The following is a 20,292-nucleotide window of genomic DNA, read 5'->3' as shown; positions in this document are numbered from 1 at the left end:
ATGTTACAAAAGAATTTCAACACAACGAAGCTTATAGGACATTTGAAGGGTTCTCACACAAAGGAGTATATTGAGTTGCCAAAGTTGGCTGCAGCTAAGGCAGAAAAAAGAAAAGGAGCAGCGCCGCTAACTCAGCTGAACGTTACAGAGACCCATAAATGACAGCAAGAAAAATAAAGAACTACATGGTAAGATCATGGATTCATAAGCCTTGCTCATCAGTCGCTTTCTGTTGTAGAAGACATCGGGTTTAATCGCGTCGTTAGCTGCTTGGATCTGCGGTAGGCGCCGCCGAGTCGTAAATATTTCACTGATGAATGTCCCCTGGAGTTTTACCGAACTATATACAGTCACATCCAAAACTCGACGACAGTCGTGTCAGTCGGTTCACGAGTGACATCTGGAGTTCTAGTGTGAAGAGTTTTGCTTCACTCACAAGAGTTTCCTCACTCGCGGCGGATGCTATCGCTAAAGGTTTCACAAAGCTTAATAATTCATAACAAATTTTCTTATTTTGAGATTTAATTCCTCTTTCCACAGGAAAACTAAGGTTTATAGTTTACAACTTTTATCAACTTTTAGAGAGTGACATGTGTGCTGTTGTCTGTTTTGGTGCACGTGTTGTACATAATTATTACCACAGGAAAGCTGAAGCTAGCAGATTACACTTTTAAAGTAGGAACTGAGCCCCGAGTCTGAAACCTTACTGATGGAACAAAAGCAGGCCGTGTTCCCCCCTGCTGAAGGAGCTGATGGGGCCGCGGTGGCAAACACGTCCAAAACTAAACGAGAAAGATGTTATCCGCGTCAACATTTTCATATTTTGCACTAGTTCACTTAAATGCCGGTTTTTCTTTGATGAAGTGAGTTAGCTTCACTCTCAGCAGTCAGTGTTTCTGGTTATTGGGTCATTAAATGACCAGTTCAACCTCTTTAGACCTTCAACCTCTTGTGGCCGGATTCACAAAACATTCTTAAGAAAAATAAATCTTCTTAAGTGTCATTTTTTTCTTAAGTTCAGTCTTAAGAAGAAAAAAGAGAAGAAGTCATATTCTCCAAAAAAGTTCTAAGTATTTTCTCAACTTTCTTCTTAAGTTTCTTCTTAAGAAAAAACTTAAGAATAAATGGTATTCTTGAAATAAAAGTTCTCAAATTAGTTCTTGACTTTTTTCTTAACTTTAAGACAACCTTGACCTGTCTTAAAATGTAATTAATTACACAAAGAGCCTGTAACTGTTTGTTAGCATGTTAGTTAGCGTGGTAGTTAATTATTATTAATTTTCCCCAATAGTATTGTTTTTCGCACATTAATCTCATCCACCATAACCTTGAAAAGTTCCTGCATCTCTTTTTCTCCTTCTCCATGTTTAGTGAGTGACTGACGGTTAAGACCAAACTACCTATAAATGTTGTTTGTTGGCGCGTGCAATGCAATGACATATTTTAAGAAGTTTTTAAGTAGGAAAAATAAGAAATTCGTAAGAAATGACAGTTATTAAGACGGTTCTTAATAAAATATTGAGGAATTGCACTTAAGAACTTTCTCATGAACTTCTTGATTTTAGATCTTAAGACATTTCTTAAGATCGTTCTTAAGAACATATTGCTGAATCCGGCCCCTGGTTGTATTGAGTGAATAAATGAATACTAACATTGTTCTGAGTGGGTTAGAGTTCTTGTTGTGGTATGGGGAGTTGCTGCGAGCGGTCAGGACGACCACGTTCCCGACACCAGGATCCCTGAACTGTTACTGCTCTCTTTACTACGACGAGTGGGAAAATGAGGCTCGTTTGCTCGTTTCAAACACGGATCACAGTGCAATCGTGTCATTCATGCAAAAACGGAATCTCCTGTTTTCCAAATGACGCTACACTTCAGCTGTAAAACGCAGAACATCGTGACTCATGCATTATTAAATGGATGCATTTAGAGTTAGACACAAGTAAAGGAGCGCTGACGGCCAACGCTACTCTGAATCATAACATCAGAACCCTTAACAACAGCTGAAGAAAGCCTCGGCTCTGCACGACTGAACAAACACTGATTATTGTGGCCTTGATATCCGGCTGACAGCTCCCTGCACACAGACTGTCAGCAAGCTGATCTAAATTACCGATGCGGCGCTGTACAGACACAGTTTACTTCAGCAGCTCATCAGTCTTGTATTTCAATGTTTTTTTTCACTGGAAAACAGTAAGTCTGCGCATCGGCTGTGTAAAGGTCCGTTGCTCCGGGCCCCAAGGCCCATCGACCGCCGTGTCGGTTATGATTGGCTGGGTGCTTTGTTGATTCTTACGCTTCGCTTCAGTAGAATAAGTGAAGAGAATTTCAATCAAAGTAGAATATATCCCCCTGTTGACTCTGGTCTCAGAATCAATAGGCAGTCAACACCACGAGCTTACGCTTGTGGGCTTCAGGACGACCAAGTCCATATCTCTCAGCGGAGTAAAATACCTGGATTCCTCCAGCGCTGCTCGTTAGAGCTCCTCAGTCCTTTTCATTTCTGTCAGAGACAGAGTTGTAAAAGTCAGAGGAGCTTCTGGCACAACACGGTTCAACAAAAATATGGGGTGAGCGAGTGGAAAGGGCAGGTCACACCCCCCTCCGTATCTTTTAAAGGTGAGTTTTGTCATGGAAAAATTCAAGCATTGTATTTTTCCAACAGGGGGTCGGCAGCTGGGGGGGATCAACAGCTGTTTAAATGCAAATATTAACAAAGGCTAGCTGCGAGACAGAAACTAGAAGAGAACACTTGTTTTGTAAATGTACTGTATATAAAGGTGTAGATGCAGAACACCTCTTTTGTAAACGTGTGCCTTCTCTAGGAGAGCCGGCACCTATGTGTCTGTCATGAAGGGAGACCATAATTTGCATTGGATGACCATTGTTTCAACTCCTCTTCAAGATCTTATCCATTCCTGTATAAAAGAAGTGTAACAAAATTTTGTCTCAGGCCCCGTTTACACATAGCCGGGTATTTACAAAAACGTATATTTCCCCCTCTACGTTTTGAAAAATTCCATCGTTTACATGAGATCGTTTTCAAAATCTCTTCGTTTACACGAATCCGCATAAATACGCTGTTAACGTCATGCCAGCCAATCAGAATCCTGGAAAAAACATCAACAAATGACAAGTGTAACTTCCAGTTAAGGCTGATTTATGGTTCCACATTACACCAACGCAGAGCCTACGGCGTAGGGTACGCGGCGAGGCACACCGTACGGCGCGCATCGCCGCGTACCCTACGCCGTAGGCTCTGCGTCGATTTAACGCGGGACCATAATTCAGGCTTTACTTCCAAGACGGAACGAGAGTCTTTCGTTTGGAGTGACAGAGAAGCAGTGGTGGACAGTAACGGAGTAAATTTACTTGAGTACTGTACTTAAGTACATATCCAGAGGATTGGTATTTTACTTGAGTATTACATTTCTTTGGTACTTATTACTCTTACTTGAATACATTTCCAAGACAAATATTTTTACTTTTACTCGAGTAAATTTCTAGGAAGGCTGAAAAGTACTCGTTACTTTCAGGTCTGCTCTTTTTTCTTCTTCCCTAAAATCCTATTGGACACAAGCTGTTTTTGTCAAAGGAGGAGACCTATCACAGTGCACGCTCTCCACTGGGATGTACGTAAAGCGGAAATACGTCAAGCCTCCTCAAAACCATACCGCCAAAGTAGCCTGCGTTTGTCAGGGCCGCAACAAGTCAAGACAGAGCTGCAACAATGGCTACAACATTGAGTTATTGAAAGCAGAGATGTAGTTTTTTGTAAAGCAGTGGTCTTTGAGGGGGATCCAGACTTAGTTGGATGGTGCAGGTTCATTTGGTTTCAGTTCATGATTGTTAATAAACTCTGCATCATCTGCTGTCCTCTTATGATCCCATTCATTTGATTAGTTTTTGGTGTTTCTGCAGGTTTTATATAACATTGTGGTTCTAAAAGCAGCACATCAGTGCAGCTGGTTTCAAAGAGTTAATTCTCAGAAACAAGAGTTAAAAGATCCTTAAATTAATTTAGAAAAAATATAGTAATTTACTGATGTGGAAAATAAGAAATTTACTCTTGCTCTTACTTTTACTTAAAGTAAATTTAAAAGCATTTACTTTTGGATACTTAAGTACCTTTAAAAGCAAGTACTTTTCTACTCTTACTCGAGTAATATTTTGACTGAGCTACTTTTACTTGTAACGGAGTAAATTTTGACCAGTAGTATTTGTACTCTTACTCAAGTACTGGGGTTGAGTACTCTGTCCACCTCTGCAGAGAAGTGAAGTTACTTTTAAGTGTGACTTTAGAATATAAAACAGGTAAAATACAAGAAAATATTGACGGTGGCCAAACTAATTGTAAACACAGGTAGCACACATGACGCTGGTGACGTTTCTGGTACATAATGTGACGTTCTGAAGCCTAAATCTCCGTTTTCCTCCGTTTACAAGCAAACGTGAAAACAGAGTTTTTGAAAATCTCCACTTTGGCCGGAGTTTTCAGAAATGATGGTTTTTGGTGACTTTGAGCTTCGTTTTCGTGTAAACGAACGGCCAAAACACATGAAAACGCCTCCGTTTTTGCTCCGTGTAAACGGGGCCTGAGACTCACCGTCCAGCCTGCAGGCTGCACGTGGACTCTCCTGGTTGCGCACCAGTTAAATAAACTTTGATAATCTTGAGCTCACCGGTGTTGTAGTTCTGTTAAGGATCAGTACTTTACTTTGTGGAAGTGTATAATATTTCCACGACAGTTTTTAAAAATCTCTTCATGAGGGTGTCCGAGTCGCCGTGCTTTTTCTTGAGAAGCTCTTCCCAGTCTGGTTCTCTGGTTTACGGGGCGGCAGCAGCTCAGGAGGGAGAGCTGGTGGACGGGGTGAAAGTAGGATAAAGTTCTTGTAGGAACTAATCCCCCAACCCCCCCACGGGCCCAACCTCAGACAAAAATGACTTTTTACAATTTTAAAATAACTGTATTATGGAGTAAGACACAGAGCACAATGTTCTGGATGAGAGCTGCACAGAAGCAACCTGATCTCACAAAATAATACTCAAATTTATGTTAAATTTACGTTAAATACTAGAAAACACGGTTAAATACTCGCCGTCAAAATACTGTTAAAAATCATCAAAACACCATTAAAACACTGATAAAACAGCGTTAAAAACATGCTTTTACAAACTGACAGTAACAAACAGTAACTTGCCGGTCAAAAACTCATAACTTAACCACCATAATAAAGAATAATATATACATAATAATAATGTAATAATCCGTGTATATATCACGACAACGGCTCCCAATTGACTTTGCATGGTACAATATCCGTGGTGCTCACACGGAATTTACCACTTTCCGTGTTGGTGCCACGGAAAATAGTGGTGAGAGGTCGTGGGCATTTCACAGATTTTTTCACAGATTTTTGTGAGATCAGGTTTCACAGAAGCTAGCTATTAGCTTACATAAATTAAAAGGTTCATGCTAAATCCAGTGTATTTACACTGCTTTATGTGGTGGCCATCAATATGCATTGTCCCATCTAAAATATATATATATATATTTTTTTTTTAATAATTTCCAGTGTAATGTTATGTGTGTGTGTGTTCTGAGACAGTAAAGTTGAACATTTTTAGGCTTAACATTGTATAGTTAGTTGGCCCTTAATTATGTCAATAGCCTGCCCCTCTCTTTGGTTCTGCTGCTGCTTCCTCCCTCTTTTCTTCATCTCTAACTTCGGAGTCGGACTCCCTTTTTCTCTTAAAGGGGACCTATTATGGCATCTAATGTCTATTTTAAACAAGCCTTGAATCTCTTAAAAACAAGCTTTTGATTTTTTTGCAAAATAAATTAGAAATTCAGCCTCTGAGCCATGTCTTTATCTTCTCATTCTCTAACCTCATTATCTATGCAGGATTCTGAGTGGGCGGGGCTATGATAATGAGGCTCTGTGCTGATTGGCTGCCTGAATGACGCGATACAACGCTACGAAAAAATGGCAGAAGAGTTATTTACACAGTGTCATAACTGCATGCGATGTGAGCGAGCGTCACCGACAAAATTAATTCCATTGCTTTATTTTCTATTGGACTGTCCTAACTGGCCGCGGCGACGCTGCGCCGTTTTGAGCTGAACATTTGTCGGACGCCCTGCTTCTATTTTCTTCCTGTCGCTCGCGTTGAAAGCCGGTTGAAAGCGCTGTAGGAAACAGTCACGGATGAGGAACGGCTGATCCAGTTAGTTGAAATGAGAAGTTATCTCTATGATTCCTCCTCATTTCACTACAAAAACCTCAATAAAGTGTCAGCTGCTGGAGGGAGATGGACAGAGAGTGTCCGATGTCACGCAGTGCTACGATAGTCGGACCCTCGCATGCAGTTACACGGTGTTTAGTTGTGGGCGTGGTTTGCATTTTGGTTACGTAAATGCGTACGGTAAAATGCGCAGAATCTTATTGGCTCGTAGATCCGCATCACACTGGACGGATCATCCGGGCGGCTGTACAGACACTGCAGAATTTGGTTTCTTTCCTCCTTCTCTGAGGGGAGACCACTTTATATATGTTAAAGCAAGAAAAAACCTGTTTTTCAGAATAGGTCCCCTTTAAATATGTCGTAAATCTTTCTCTGCACTTTGATGACGATTCTGTGTATGTGTTCCCGGTATATTCCTGTCCCCTCCCCCTCATGCTGGTCACCAGCTTTAGTTCCAGCTTTGTTCCAGGATACGATCTTCACATCATTACAAATACGAGCCTTTCTCAGTAATCGTGTCCTACTGAGGTGGGAGCTGAAAAAGCTCTGGACATTTGTAAAACACATTTTCAGTATATCTGTAGTTTTCTCATCTTAGCGGAACAAAATGTTCGTTCATGTCAATGTACTTTTCTTTATTCTGTTCAGGATAATCAGCGCCCCGGGTTTCCCTGCACTTTTCTTCCCTTTTGGGGGTTTTGAGGATTTTCTCTTTTTATTGAGACAAATCTAAGAACGGAGTCTGTGGTAGTCGACACCGGGGGCCCGTTCTTTACACTCAACTTTGAACTGAAACCAACGAGACGTGAGTTGATGGCGGCGTTCCAGCCCGTACTCGCTGTGTCTCTGAAATCATTCTCAGTTTGATATGGTACAGACTCACTTTTAATCCTAATCCAGAGCGTTTAATTTGATCTCTGCCCAAGCAGCGAGGTGCACGTCAGACAAAAGAAGTCATCTGATTATGCCGTGACCCATTACGACTGCTGGTGCATTTATCTCCCGCCTGTGCTGCCGTGCTCTAATTCTGACACTGAATAACGATGAAAAGCATCAAATGAGCTTCTTCGCTATCTTAATCAAAGGAAACAAACAAACGCGAGTGTACGGCGCCCGCGCTGCTTCTACATGGCAGGAGCAGCGTTTTGAGGTAAAAGTAGCAGTTTGACTTTATGAAATATTAAAGGCTCGACTGAGCGGTAACGATTACTCTTGATGAGATGTCATGAAACTTCATCTAATATTGCTCGAAAGGTAAAACTGTAAGAGGAAGCCTCATGGTGGCAATATGGGGAAGCTGATGGCTATCTGGGACCAGTACTGGAGTTGAGGGGGGATGAGGGGGGGATGAGGGGGGATGGCATCCCCCCCTGAAATAAAAACAGTCCAAATCTTTCCCCCCTGTAAAACTGACATCCCCCCTTTCCATCCCTTATGTCATTTCATCAATGAATGTGGTTTTACTGCTATTTCAACATTTAGAGTCATCACCAGAAAAATAAATGTGAGAATTTTCACCTGTTTCAGGTAAATTTTCACTTGAAATAAGTAGAAAAATCTGCCAGTGGGACAAGATTTATCTTCTTTACAAGCAAAAAAACCTTGTTCCACTGGCAGATTTTTCTACTTATTTCAAGTGAAAATCTACTTGAAACAGGTGAAAATTGTTGTTTTTTCCAGTGATGAGTCTTGTTTTAAGTGTAATAAGATTTCTTTACTAAAATGAGACATTTTAACTAGAAATAAGACAAATATTCTTGTTAAGATTGTGAGTTTTTGCAGTGATCCATGTTACTTATCCTGTGAAGGACAGAGTCATATTGATAAGTTCAGAAAAGTGTTTTTTATTGTTGTGTTTTGATGTATTTGATGTAAGCCCAGTGGATATTTAAAGCTTACAGAAGGCTGCATTTAACTGCTGCTATGTCATTCCTGCAGTATTTCTGCAGCTGTTTTGGTCACTGCTATTATTTGTAATATATTATATTATTTGTAATCTGCACAAATTATCTGTCCCCATATAATAAAATCCACCATCCCCCCTGATTTTCTTTTACAACTCTAGTACTGCCTGTACGAGGGCGTTTCTAGAATCCTCCTGATGCTGCCATCCAGTGCCGCTCTTTCCTAAACGCAGAACAGGCTCTGTGCGTAGGGGCCTCATCTTCCAACGGGGGCCACGTTTTGCACGAGGGGACGCATTTGCTCGGCAATGCATATGCGTAATGGATGCTCATATGCGCTACCGTGAGGAGGAGGGGAGAAAAGAGATCTGAATGGTATGAGTAATCTGACCGTGCAATGATTGGCAGCACCCGGAATCTGACCAATCAGAAGGGTGCAGGCAGGCTCTTGCAGAGATTTCAACTTTTCATCCAAAAGACATCACAAATAAGGAGCAAGAGAAGAAAAAAAGGCAAAACACGAGGAAACTCGTGCTTCACTTGAAGGTGGGGATGTTGTTGAAATAAAACTTTGTAGCACAAACACCTAAGATGCAACTCATTGGATAGAAATCTGTGTCCATCTCTGTCTAGACTGGAGGATTGTGTTTTTCCAGCAGCCCTGATGAACATTTATTGAACGCCTTGTTAACGCCCCATGTATCCACCTTTGTTGAAAAAGTTGAAGAAGGTAAAATGACCAGTAGGTTGTTTATGAGCTACAAACTTTAGCAATATATAATAAATTGGCTATGGTTTCATATCAATGTATGTTGTTAAGAAGTTTGACTATTTCTAATGAGATAAATGTGCGTCTGTAAAAGACACACGTGCGTTTAGTTCTGATTTCCGTACATTTGTTATTATTGACCGGTTATCAAGTTAACCCTTGTACTGTCTTCCTTCCTTCCTTCCTTCCTTCCTTCCTTCCTTCCTTCCTTCCTTCCTTCCTTCCTTCCTTCCTTCCTTCCTTCCTTCCTTCCTTCCTTCCTTCCTTCCTTCCTTCCTCTTTTCTCCCTTCCTTCCTTCTTTCCTTCTTTCCTTCTTTTTTCCCTTCCTTCCTTCTTTCCTCCTACTCTCTCCTTCCTTCTCCCCTTCCTCTTTTCTTCCTTCCTTCCTTCCTTCCTTCCTCCTGCTCTCTACTTCCTTCTCCCTTCCTTCCTTCTTTCCTTGTTTTCTCCCTTCCTTCCTTCCTTCCTTCCTTCCTTCCTTCCTTCCTTCCTTCCTTCCTTCCTTCCTTCCTTCCTTCCTTCCTTCCTTCCTCTTTTCTCCCTTCCTTCCTTCCTTCCTTCCTTCCTTCCTTCCTTCCTTCCTTCCTTCCTTCCTTCCTTCCTTCCTTCCTCTTTTCTTCCTTCCTTCCTTCCTTCCTTCCTTCCTTCCTTCCTTCCTTCCTCTTTTCTCCCTTCCTTCCTTCCTTCCTTCCTTCCTTCCTTCCTTCTTCTTTTCTCCCTTCCTCTTTCCTTCCTTCCTTCCTTCCTTCCTTCCTTCCTTCCTTCCTTCCTTCCTTCCTTCCTTCCTTCCTTCTTTCCTTCCTTCCTTCCTTCCTTCCTTCCTTCCTTCCTTCCTTCCTTCCTTCCTTCCTTCCTTCCTTCCTTCCTTCTTTTTTCCCTTCCTTCCTTCTTTCCTCCTGCTCTCTCCTTCCTTCTCCCCTTCCCTCCTTCCTTCCTTCCTTCCTTCCTTCCTTCCTTCCTTCCTTCCTTCCTTCCTTCTTTTCTCCCTTCCTTTTCTCCCTTCCCTCCCCTTTTCTCCCATCCCCCTTCCTTCTTTTCTCCCTTCCTTCCTTCTTTCTTTCCTTCTTTTCATTCTTCCTTCCTTCTTTCTTTCCTTCTTTTCATTCTTCCTTCCTTCCTTCCTTCCTTCCTTCCTTCCTTCCTTCCTTCCTTCCTTCCTTCCTTCCTTCCTTCCTTCCTTCCTTCCTTCCTTCCTTCCTTCCTTCCTTCCTTCCTTCCTTCCTTCCTTCTTTCCTCCCTTCTTCTCTTCCTCCTACCTTGACCTGAAGACAGCACAAGGGTTAAATAGCATGTTGTTATAAGGTCATTTTGTATCAATGATACATTAGGGATGGGGAGAGGTTTGAGGGCGGGGGGGGGGTCCAAATAACATTTCGCTTAGGGCCCCAATGTGGTCCGGGGCAGCCCTGCTGCCACCCCAGTCCTGCATGTGTCTGTTCAGCAGATCCAGTCACATCCTGACTTACCAGACTTACCATTGTCGTATGCCAGGAACGTGGCCTCGTACATGTTGTTCCTGACGTGCACGGACTCTCTGTCCAGCAGGGCCATGGTGGTGATCTGACCGTTGGTCCTGTTGATCTTCAGCCAGTTAGCAGGGTCTGATAGCTTGGAGTACCTGCACACACACACACACACACACACACACACACACACACACACACTGAGTCTCGTTCACAAACCTCACACAACGTCTTTGCGGGCGACTGTTACTTAAACGCCATCTGTTCCAAATCTTTTACTTGTTGATCCAAAGTGGCCATTATCAGGTTGAATGCTCATTAGCATAATAAGCGACAGCAGCCAGGCACCTCTGAAATAACGTAGTGACACAGAGACGGGAACATATGTTGGCCAGGCGCGTGACAGCAGCAGCTCATTAGTATGGAGGCCGATAAAAACCTGCATGCTGAACAGGCGGCGCCGCCTGTATCCACACCGCCACCTAGGGTCGCCACCTTTCAGAAATAGAAATAAGGGACGCCCTGATTTCAGCAGCGCAGGAGCCAAAAAAAAGCCCCAAAACTTCTAAACTGCATAAAAATGTGTTTATTTTATTTGAAAAAACAAAATGCTTTGATTTAAAGTTTAAAGTGCTTTAATAGCATTGAACTTGCATGACTGTACAGATAACCATACTAGTAGCTGAAATGCTATGTATGTCCACATCAGCCAAGATGTAGAATATAGCCTACAGGTGAGGTGTAAAAGTTAATTTATTTCAATAATTCAAGTAGAATATGGTGTAAAAGTTAATTTATTTCAATAATTCAAGTAGAATACGGTGTAAAAGTTAATTTATTTCAATAATTCAACTAGAATATGGTGTAAAAGTTAATTTATTTCAATAATTCAACTAGAATATGGTGTAAAAGTTAATTTATTTCAATAATTCAACTAGAATATGGTGTAAAAGTTAACTTATTTCAATAATTCAACTAGAATATGGTGTAAAAATTGATTTATTTCAATAATTCAACTAGAATATGGTGTAAAAGTTAACGTATTTCAATAATTCAACTAGAATATGGTGTAAACGTTAATCTATTTCAATAATTCAACTAGAATATGGTGTAAAAGTTAATGTATTTCAATAATTCAACTAGAATATGGTGTAAAAGTTGATTTATTTCAATAATTCAACTAGAATATGGTGTAAAAGTTAATTTATTTCAATAATTCAACTAGAATATGGTGTAAAAGTTGATTTATTTCAATAATTCAACTAGAATATGGTGTAAAAGTTAATTTATTTCAATAATTCAACTAGAATATGGTGTAAAAGTTAATTTATTTCAATAATTCAACTAGAATATGGTGTAAAAGTTAATTTATTTCAATAATTCAACTAGAATATGGTGTAAAAGTTAATTTATTTCAATAATTCAACTAGAATATGGTGTAAAAGTTAACTTATTTCAATAAGTCAACTTAAAAGGTGAAACTAATATATTACATAGTCTTATTACATGCAAAGCAAGATATGTTAAACCTTTATTTGTTATAATTTTGATGATGGAATTTATTGATTTCATAAGATCAATACACAAGCATGCGCACACACACACACACACACACACACACACACACACACACACACACACACACACACACACACACACACACACGCACATATACACAAACATGCACATGCACAAACACACATACATACACATGCATGCACACACATGCACACACATGCACATACACAAGCATGTGCACACACATACACACACACACGCACAAACAAACACAGGTGTACGCAAAAACACACACACACATGCACGCACACTTGCACAATCACACATACATACACATGCATGCACACACACACTCATCCACCTCTCATCTCTCATCCACTTCCTGTGCCATGAAGATGCCCCTCCCCATTTCACCCCTCCCACCCTCACCTTCACCTCCCGCGGACGTCACTTTAAAAGAACGACATTTTATTTTGTGTAAACTGACATCTAAATAGCTCGTTTGTGAAAAAGCCAGAGAAGCAGCATGTTGGGGAAGAGTTGGAGGATCCAGAGTCGGTCACCACCGAGCTGTAGAAACCACATCTTAAGATCTTCGCATCAGTTGTTAAATCTTTGAACGCTCCCTTTAGTGAATCCCTCGTGAGTTGTCGTCTCTACAGAAGCGCCGCTCAGATTGGTGGGAGTTCACCTCTGATGGCGGAGCCAAGCTCTAAGCTGAGACCTCTGGAAGTGGGAGTGAGCAGCACAGAAACGTCCCGGCTCCGCAGGGCTGACCATCAAACAGGCCCAGGGACACGAGAACACACACATGCCAACGCGGAGACGGAGTCGGCCATTTTAATCGCATCAAACAGTGAAATCAGCGGGCTAACAGCCTCGGCTGCACATCATCCTGTTTCATGTTTCCTCCAGAGAGAAAAGAGAGAAATCCAGAAAAAAACATTCAAAAGAACAAGCTGGCTGCTCTCCCATCCACACTCACGCTCAGGGCTTTGAGTCTGGCTCGGTGTGCGCGCCCGTGCACGTCTGGCCCCGCGTTGATGCATTTCTCCGTCTTTCATGCTCATACAGTGTGAGGGTTCCGGTGACGGGGCCTGGAGGAGAACTGGAGCAGACTCACGGCTGCTGAGAGCCCAACGCGCTCTGAGCTGCCGTCAGAAAGAGACACGCAGACTGAGCGGGAACAGAGCTGCAGGGTCAGAGGGAGGGAGCGCTGGTGGTGATGGATGTGCACGCAAACACCTCCCAGACGGCACAGCAGAAGAAAACGCTCAGAGTCTGATCTGAGAACAACCCCGACTATAAACACTGTATGAGCAAACTGCTGTTTGCTCATATAGTGTTCATTATATTTACTTATACCAAGGCGTGTAAATACTCAATTCCGATTGGCTGGCAGGTGTCCATTAAAAGTGCATTTTTCTTTACAAGATATTTTCCTCAGAAGGAAATGTTCCTGAGCATTTTAGGACATACTTTGCTACAAACTCTCAATTTCATTCTTCCTCAACGCGGCAGGCCCTCGCCCTACATCCACCTAAATGTCTGGAATCTAGAAGACCATTTTTGTTTAGGTATCGAGGTGTCAAAGTCTGGAATAGTTGGTACCAGATTGCAAACAATTGTAGGTCCCTATCCATCTTACAAAGTCGCTCAAGAGAACATTCAACAGTGTAGCCAAGAAAGCTCTTGCTTTTCCCACTGTTAATGTTTCTTTTGTACTTCATATTCTGTGTTGCCACTTGTTCAGCATAATATTCATATTTTCATGATCATGTCTTTATAGGTCAACAGTAATTTTTTATTTTCATTCATGTTCTGCATGCAAGTTTTATGATGTATTATTATTTTCTTTATTTTATGATTTTGTATCCTCATAACTATATTGTTATAGTTATTAGGTGGGGGCTCCTCATACCTACTGACTACTCGCTCCTCCCTGCACAGTTTCTTTTAACTGCACTTATTTGTGTGATGTTATTTTTATTGTATGTGCTAAATAAAAAACTAAACTAAACTAAACTAAAAGTGTTAATGGACACCTAGAAAACAAGTTCGGTCCAATTGCCTGATATTGTTGCGCTGGATCATCAGCCAGGTGGTAACCACGGCAACGGAGATTCAGAGAAGAAGAGCCGGCTACCGCAGGACGGACACATGAGTGATTTTATAATTTCTTTTAGTTTGTTTATTTATTTTAATGGTTGATAATATTTGTAGCTTAATGAAACATTTATTTATTTATTTTTTTTAATACTTGATCATATATGTAGCTTAATAAAACGATTTAGGAAACTATCTTTGGACTTTGATTCTTTGAAACAAATATATTTCCTGTTTGTTACTGTAGCATAGCCGAACGGAGCTGAGTGGACTAGAATATCTCCGCGGAGGCAAACCGCCCTCCACTTGGCGTCGGACGGTTCACGCCCCTGCGTCCATATGTTTATGTTAATGGCCACCTCGTCGGGCATTATCCCTTACTTATAATACAGAAGATACCAGATACCAGTGGGGAACCGTGAGCACTAACGCTGGGCCTTCACCTCATCACAGAGAATTTAACTCTGCCATTGAACTCCGTCTCTCAACCGCATTTACATTTATTATTATTTCTTTTTTTTTAGGCCTTCTCTGAAGGCGTAGAAGGCCCTGAAGGTTCCCCACTGGCAGATACATATCTTCCTATATATCTCGGCAAAGAAAATCGTTACAAGAGTTCAGCGTTTTGGGCCGAAATGTCAGAAAAAAGCTCCTACCTGACGATCTGGTGGATGAAGTGGTCGGGGTCTTGGGCGGCGAACACGGTGAGAGTGGTCCCTGCCGGCACGCCCTCCTCGAAACGGATCATCTTGGGGTTGACGGGGAAGACGGGCGGCTCGTTCACGTCCTGGACAGAGATGGTGACTCCTGCTGTGGACTGGAGGGAGGACTGGATGCCACTGGCCAGGTCTGCCTGGTTGGACACCACCACGGTCAGCATGAAGGCCCGGTTCATCTCGAAGTCCACCGGCTGCAGGGGAAGCCCGGGGGGACAGAGAGAGAGAGGACAGATTGAGGGACATGAGGGTAGTTGACAGCAAGATGAATAAAACTGAACTTCAGACATAACATGCCTGCTGTGTATTGTGGTGATGCATCACTAGTTAAAGGTTTGTCTTGTTGTTGTGAAGTTAACATTGGCACTAACATCTAAATAGCCCGACTCCACTCGCCACGCCTCATCTCGACTCCACTCGCCTCGCCCTCGTTTCTTTTCAATACCCAGATCAGCAGTAGGCGGGTTGGAGTGAAGCTGCTGTGACGTACTCGATTGGGCGATTGGGCGATTGGGCCAACCCCCTGACCAATTGGTAGCGTGTAGTGTAATGACATCAGATACAGCCAACTCAGCCACTTACAGTAGAACCTCGGTAGAATAGTTACAGAAAAAGTATCTACTCGGCACGTTAGACCCCCGGTGGAAAGAACCAAACCGAGGCGAGTGGAGTCGGGCTGAGTAGGTACTAGTCTAGTGGAAAAGTGCCATAAAGGAAATAACTCATTACGGTGTTACGTATATTTAGTCCTGCCTGAAGTTGACGTAAAAGTACTGAAAGTACATTATCATCATAGGTAAATTGTGCGGGGATACCAGGAGACCCAGGATGGACTACAGCTGGCGATATCTGGACCGCGGATCGCCAACCATGGACGCTTCTTCAGGACGGTTCATTGAAGTTCAACTTTTCAGCCGGACGAAGCTGCTGTCACAGGGAATCACACGCAGTGTCCAGGAATCACACACAGTGTCCAGGAATCACACGCAGTGTCCAGGAATCACACTCAGTGTCCAGGAATCATCCAGGAATCACACGTGGTGTCCAGGAATCACACGTGGTGTCCAGGAATCACATGCAGTGTCCAGGAATCACACTCAGTGTCCAGGAATCACACGTGGTGTCCAGGAATCACACGTGGTGTCCAGGAATCACATGCAGTGTCCAGGAATCACACTCAGTGTCCAGGAATCACACGTGGTGTCCAGGAATCACACGTGGTGTCCAGGAATCACATGCAGTGTCCAGGAATCACACTCAGTGTCCAGGAATCACACGTGGTGTCCAGGAATCACACGTGGTGTCCAGGAATCACATGCAGTGTCCAGGAATCACACTCAGTGTCCAGGAATCACATGCAGTGTCCGAAATCACACAGGTCCATTAGTTGTAAAGGCTCTCTGAGCGAATGGCGGCCGCCGTTACAGATCATGCGTCAGACTGGGTGAAGCTGCCTGAAGGCATCGGCCCGCTGATGGGGAGCGTGAGGACCAAGCAGACGCTGAGGAGGTCACATGTCCATCTGCTGGGGACCTTGACAGGTTCCTGGCTATAGGAAAACACCGGTTCCAGCCTTACTCTTGAAACCAATACTCATTACCTTCATGAGTGCTCATGCTGTTCTGTACTTTGAGGAAGTGGGCACTCTATAAAAAATAGTATCACTAATTTAGCACGGAGTAATTAAGTAAAGTGACAATATTACAGATTATTTGCGTAACGACTACTGAGCTCAAGGCTCCATATCATCTAGTCCAGGGGTCGGCAACCCAAAATGTTGAAAGAGCCATATTGGACCAAAAACACAAAAAACAAATGTCTGGAGCTGCAAAAAATGAAGTCTTGTATAAGCCTTAGAATGAAGGCAACACATGCTGCATGTAGCTATATTAGTTATAATTGGGGGAAGATTTTTTTCATTATGCACTTCGAGAAAAAAGTGGAAATGTCGAGAAAAAAGTGGAAATGTTGAGAAAAAAGTCGAAATTTTGAGAAAAAAGTGGAAATGTTGAGAAAAAAGTCGAAATGTCAAGATTAATGCTGAAGTACAATCTTGATAAAAAAGTCGAAATGACGAGAAAAAAGTTGAAATGTTGAGAAAAAAGTCAAAATTTCGAGAAAAAAGTCAAAATTTCGAGAAAAAAGTCAAAATTTCGAGAAAAAAGTCGAAATCTCAAGATTAATGTTGAAGTACAATCTTCATAAAAAAGTCAAAATTTCGAGAAAAAAAATCAAAATGTCGCGATTAAAAAAAAAAAAAAAAAAAAAAAGGTCAAACGTTTTTGACAAAGCTCCAGGAGCCACTAGGGCGGCGCTAAAGAGCTGCATGCAGCTCTAGATCCGCGGGTTGCCGACCCCTGGTCTAGTCAGTCTCAATCTGAACCAGGAAGCCGGTGAACTGTGCCTACCTTGACGACGGTCAGCATGCCCTCGTTGGTGATGGGGTTGGTGCGGATGGTGAAGTGTCCGGTGGGGTCTCCGTTGATGATGCGGTAGACGGCGTTCCAGTTGGGGCTGTGGGGCTGGTCTCTGTCCACCACGGTCAGGTTGGTGACCACCACGTTCACCTTGTTCTCTGGGACCTCGCCCGAGAACTGCACAAGACGCAGAGCGGAGAGAAAACAGCAGCGTGAGAAGGAAGGGTTTCACGACGATGATGGTGATGGTGATGGTTATGATGATGATGGTGAAGGGGCTCTAGAAGCCCGCTAATGCATGTTAATAACTTGAGCTCTCAGAATTTTAAACATTTGCTTTTGCCATCATCCATCTTTTAGGATTTAGCATAATTGCTGTTATGAAAACAAATTGGGTTTCAGGGTCAGGCCGATAATGCTCATTACACTGAGGCATAAACTCAAAGTGGTAGCGAAACAAATTCAGGAGAAATTAGAGAGACAGTAGAGGGAAAAATACACCAGAGACGTATTTATTCAAATGCAGATAATAGAAAATCATATCTTCCATTATGATAATGCAACTCCTTATTCCGCTCCATATCTGCTCATGTGAAAGTCTTTATTTGAACAAATGGATTTTTCAGTTAACTGTTTACCCATTTAATTTAGATTGTGTGCATTAACCAAATCCAGGTCTCATTAAGTAATTAGATAAGTGCTGTGATTAAAGCAGCAGTAGGAATATTCTTCGGCTAATGATCTTCATTATACTGCAATCTGACACAAGTCCCCTGTGAACCGGCTCTGGAGGAGACGTGGTGGCAGCTGCAGGAGTTTATACCACCACAGGATCCCCAGCGCTCTCTGCAGGGACCTATCTGGCTAGCGAGGAAGGTGGACTCACAACACCCGCCCTCCCCGTCTCTGGATAATCTGCATTTCCACTGGTGACACATTAGCTTGTTATGGCGCGTGTCTGCCAGCTGCTGTTCACATGAATGTCTTCATCATCGCAGGACCCAAGCAGCAAAACAGAAATATTCCTCTCATCCTTTCCACAACTCCATTCCTCCTCCCTGCCTGGCTTGCCTCCTCTTCTCCCACACCCCTGCTGGCTTGAGAAGCACAATAGCAGAATGAATATGCGCTCTCAGTCCGCAGTGTGCGGGTTCTTTCATTTCATTTTCACCCCGAACGTTTGCATAAACACCACCACAGTCCTTCAGGGTTGTCTGGCCGCACCGTCAGACCACCAGATGGAATTTGTCGCTCACAGTGGGTCTGACTGCACGGACCGGCAGCTCTCCTAAATGCAGCATGGGCCCAGTGATAAGACACAAAAGACTAAACATTTCCACTGGATGAATCGTTTTGAGGGAGGAAAGTCTGGGACTTCAGTTTGATTTATGCCACCGAATTTCTAGCCGGTCTGACTTTGCAAAGTGCAGACAAACGTCATTTGTCTTTACAATGTAAATAGGAAACATGTTTGGAGGTGTATTTTAGAACCAGTGGAAGCTTGCTCACAAACGTGCAGGGAAAACGAGTCCAGTAGAGGATCAAAGCAGAAATCCTGAGAGGAGTTTCATGCAAAAAGCTCTTTTTATCATTCTTTGTTTCCCCTTTCTGCACAGAGCTCTTCTCATCTTCATCTGCCAGTGATAATCTCATTCCCCCTGTGATTAACTCTGGCGTCACAATCCAAACAATAGTAGTACAATACAGTCGTGTTTGGTTAAACATTGTTTTTAAGGTTAATGCGTCCAAAACTTTTATTTCTTGCAGCAATTTCCATATTTTCTGTGGTTATCAGGACACCTAAAAGCAATCTAGAGAAGCGTTTGGCTTTTGTGACACTGTCACAATGTGCAACACGTAAAAACTGCCCCCGGGGATTCACATGGGGCTCAAGTTGGTTCACTAGCCCCTCTGGTTGTTTCACTAGCTCCTCTGGATGGTTCACTAACTCCTCTGGTTGGTTCACTAACTTCTCTGGATGGTCCACTAACTCCTCTGGTTGGTTCACTAACTCCTCTGGATGGTTCACTAACTCCTCTGGATGGTTCACTAACTCCTCTTGATGGTTCACTAACTCCTCTGGTTGGTTCACTAACTTCTCTGGATGGTCCACTAACTCCTCTGGTTGGTTCACTAACTCCTCTGGTTGGTTCACTAGCTCCTCTGGATGGTTCACTAACTCCTCTGGATGGTTCACTAACTCCTCTTGATGGTTCACTAACTCCTCTGGTTGGTTCACTAACTCCTCTTGATGGTTCACTAACTCCTCTGGATGGTTCACTTGTCCCTCTGGTTGGTTCACTAACTCCTCTGGATGGTTCACTTGTCCCTCTGGTTAGTTCACTAACTCCTCTGGTTGGTTCACTAACTCCTCTGGTTGGTTCACTAACTCCTCTGGATGGTTCACTAACTCCTCTGGATGGTTCACTAACTCCTCTGGATGGTTCACTAACTCCTCTGGATGGTTCACTTGTCCCTCTGGTTGGTTCACTAACTCCTCTGGATGGTTCACTAACTCCTCTTGATGGTTCACTAACTCCTCTGGTTGGTTCACTAACTCCTCTTGATGGTTCACTAACTCCTCTGGATGGTTCACTTGTCCCTCTGGTTAGTTCACTAACTCCTCTGGTTGGTTCACTAACTCCTCTGGTTGGTTCACTAACTCCTCTGGATGGTTCACTAACTCCTCTGGATGGTTCACTAACTCCTCTGGATGGTTCACTAACTCCTCTGGATGGTTCACTTGTCCCTCTGGTTGGTTCACTAACTCCTCTGGATGGTTCACTAACTCCTCTGGATGGTTCACTTGTCCCTCTGGTTGGTTCACTAACTCCTCTGGATGGTTCACTAACTCCTTTGGTTGGTTCACTAACTCCTTTGGTTGGTTCACTAACTCCTTTGGTTGGTTCACTAACTCCTCTGGTTGGTTCACTAACTCCTCTGGATGGTTCACTTGTCCCTCTGGTTGGTTCACTAACTCCTCTGGATGGTTCACTAACTCCTCTGGATGGTTCACTAACTCCTCTGGATGGTTCACTAACTCCTCTGGTTGTGTGGCAGGGTGGAGAGACTGAGTGGTTGCAGCTACTCCACCCTGCCACAGGTTGGTTCACTAACTCCTCTGGATGGTTCACTAACTCCTCTGGATGGTT

General features: G+C 42.9%; 1 protein-coding gene across 1 annotated transcript in view; it reads right to left on the bottom strand.

Moving 5' to 3' along the window:
- Window positions 1–20,292, bottom strand: part of cdh4 (cadherin 4, type 1, R-cadherin (retinal)) — a 366,103-nt gene that overhangs the window by 11,507 nt on the left and 334,304 nt on the right. The window contains exons 10-12 of the mRNA XM_061728090.1: window positions 17,132–17,317; window positions 14,664–14,917; window positions 10,396–10,538 (exon numbers count right to left, since the gene is read on the bottom strand). Of these exons, the coding sequence (XP_061584074.1) occupies window positions 10,396–10,538; window positions 14,664–14,917; window positions 17,132–17,317 (583 nt within the window). The remainder of the gene's footprint in view (window positions 1–10,395; window positions 10,539–14,663; window positions 14,918–17,131; window positions 17,318–20,292) is intronic.

Source organism: Cololabis saira, chromosome 8 (genome assembly GCF_033807715.1).
Source record: "Cololabis saira isolate AMF1-May2022 chromosome 8, fColSai1.1, whole genome shotgun sequence".
In the NCBI taxonomy this organism is placed as follows: Eukaryota; Metazoa; Chordata; class Actinopteri; order Beloniformes; family Belonidae; genus Cololabis; species Cololabis saira.
This window is presented reverse-complemented; position numbering and strand designations above follow the sequence as displayed.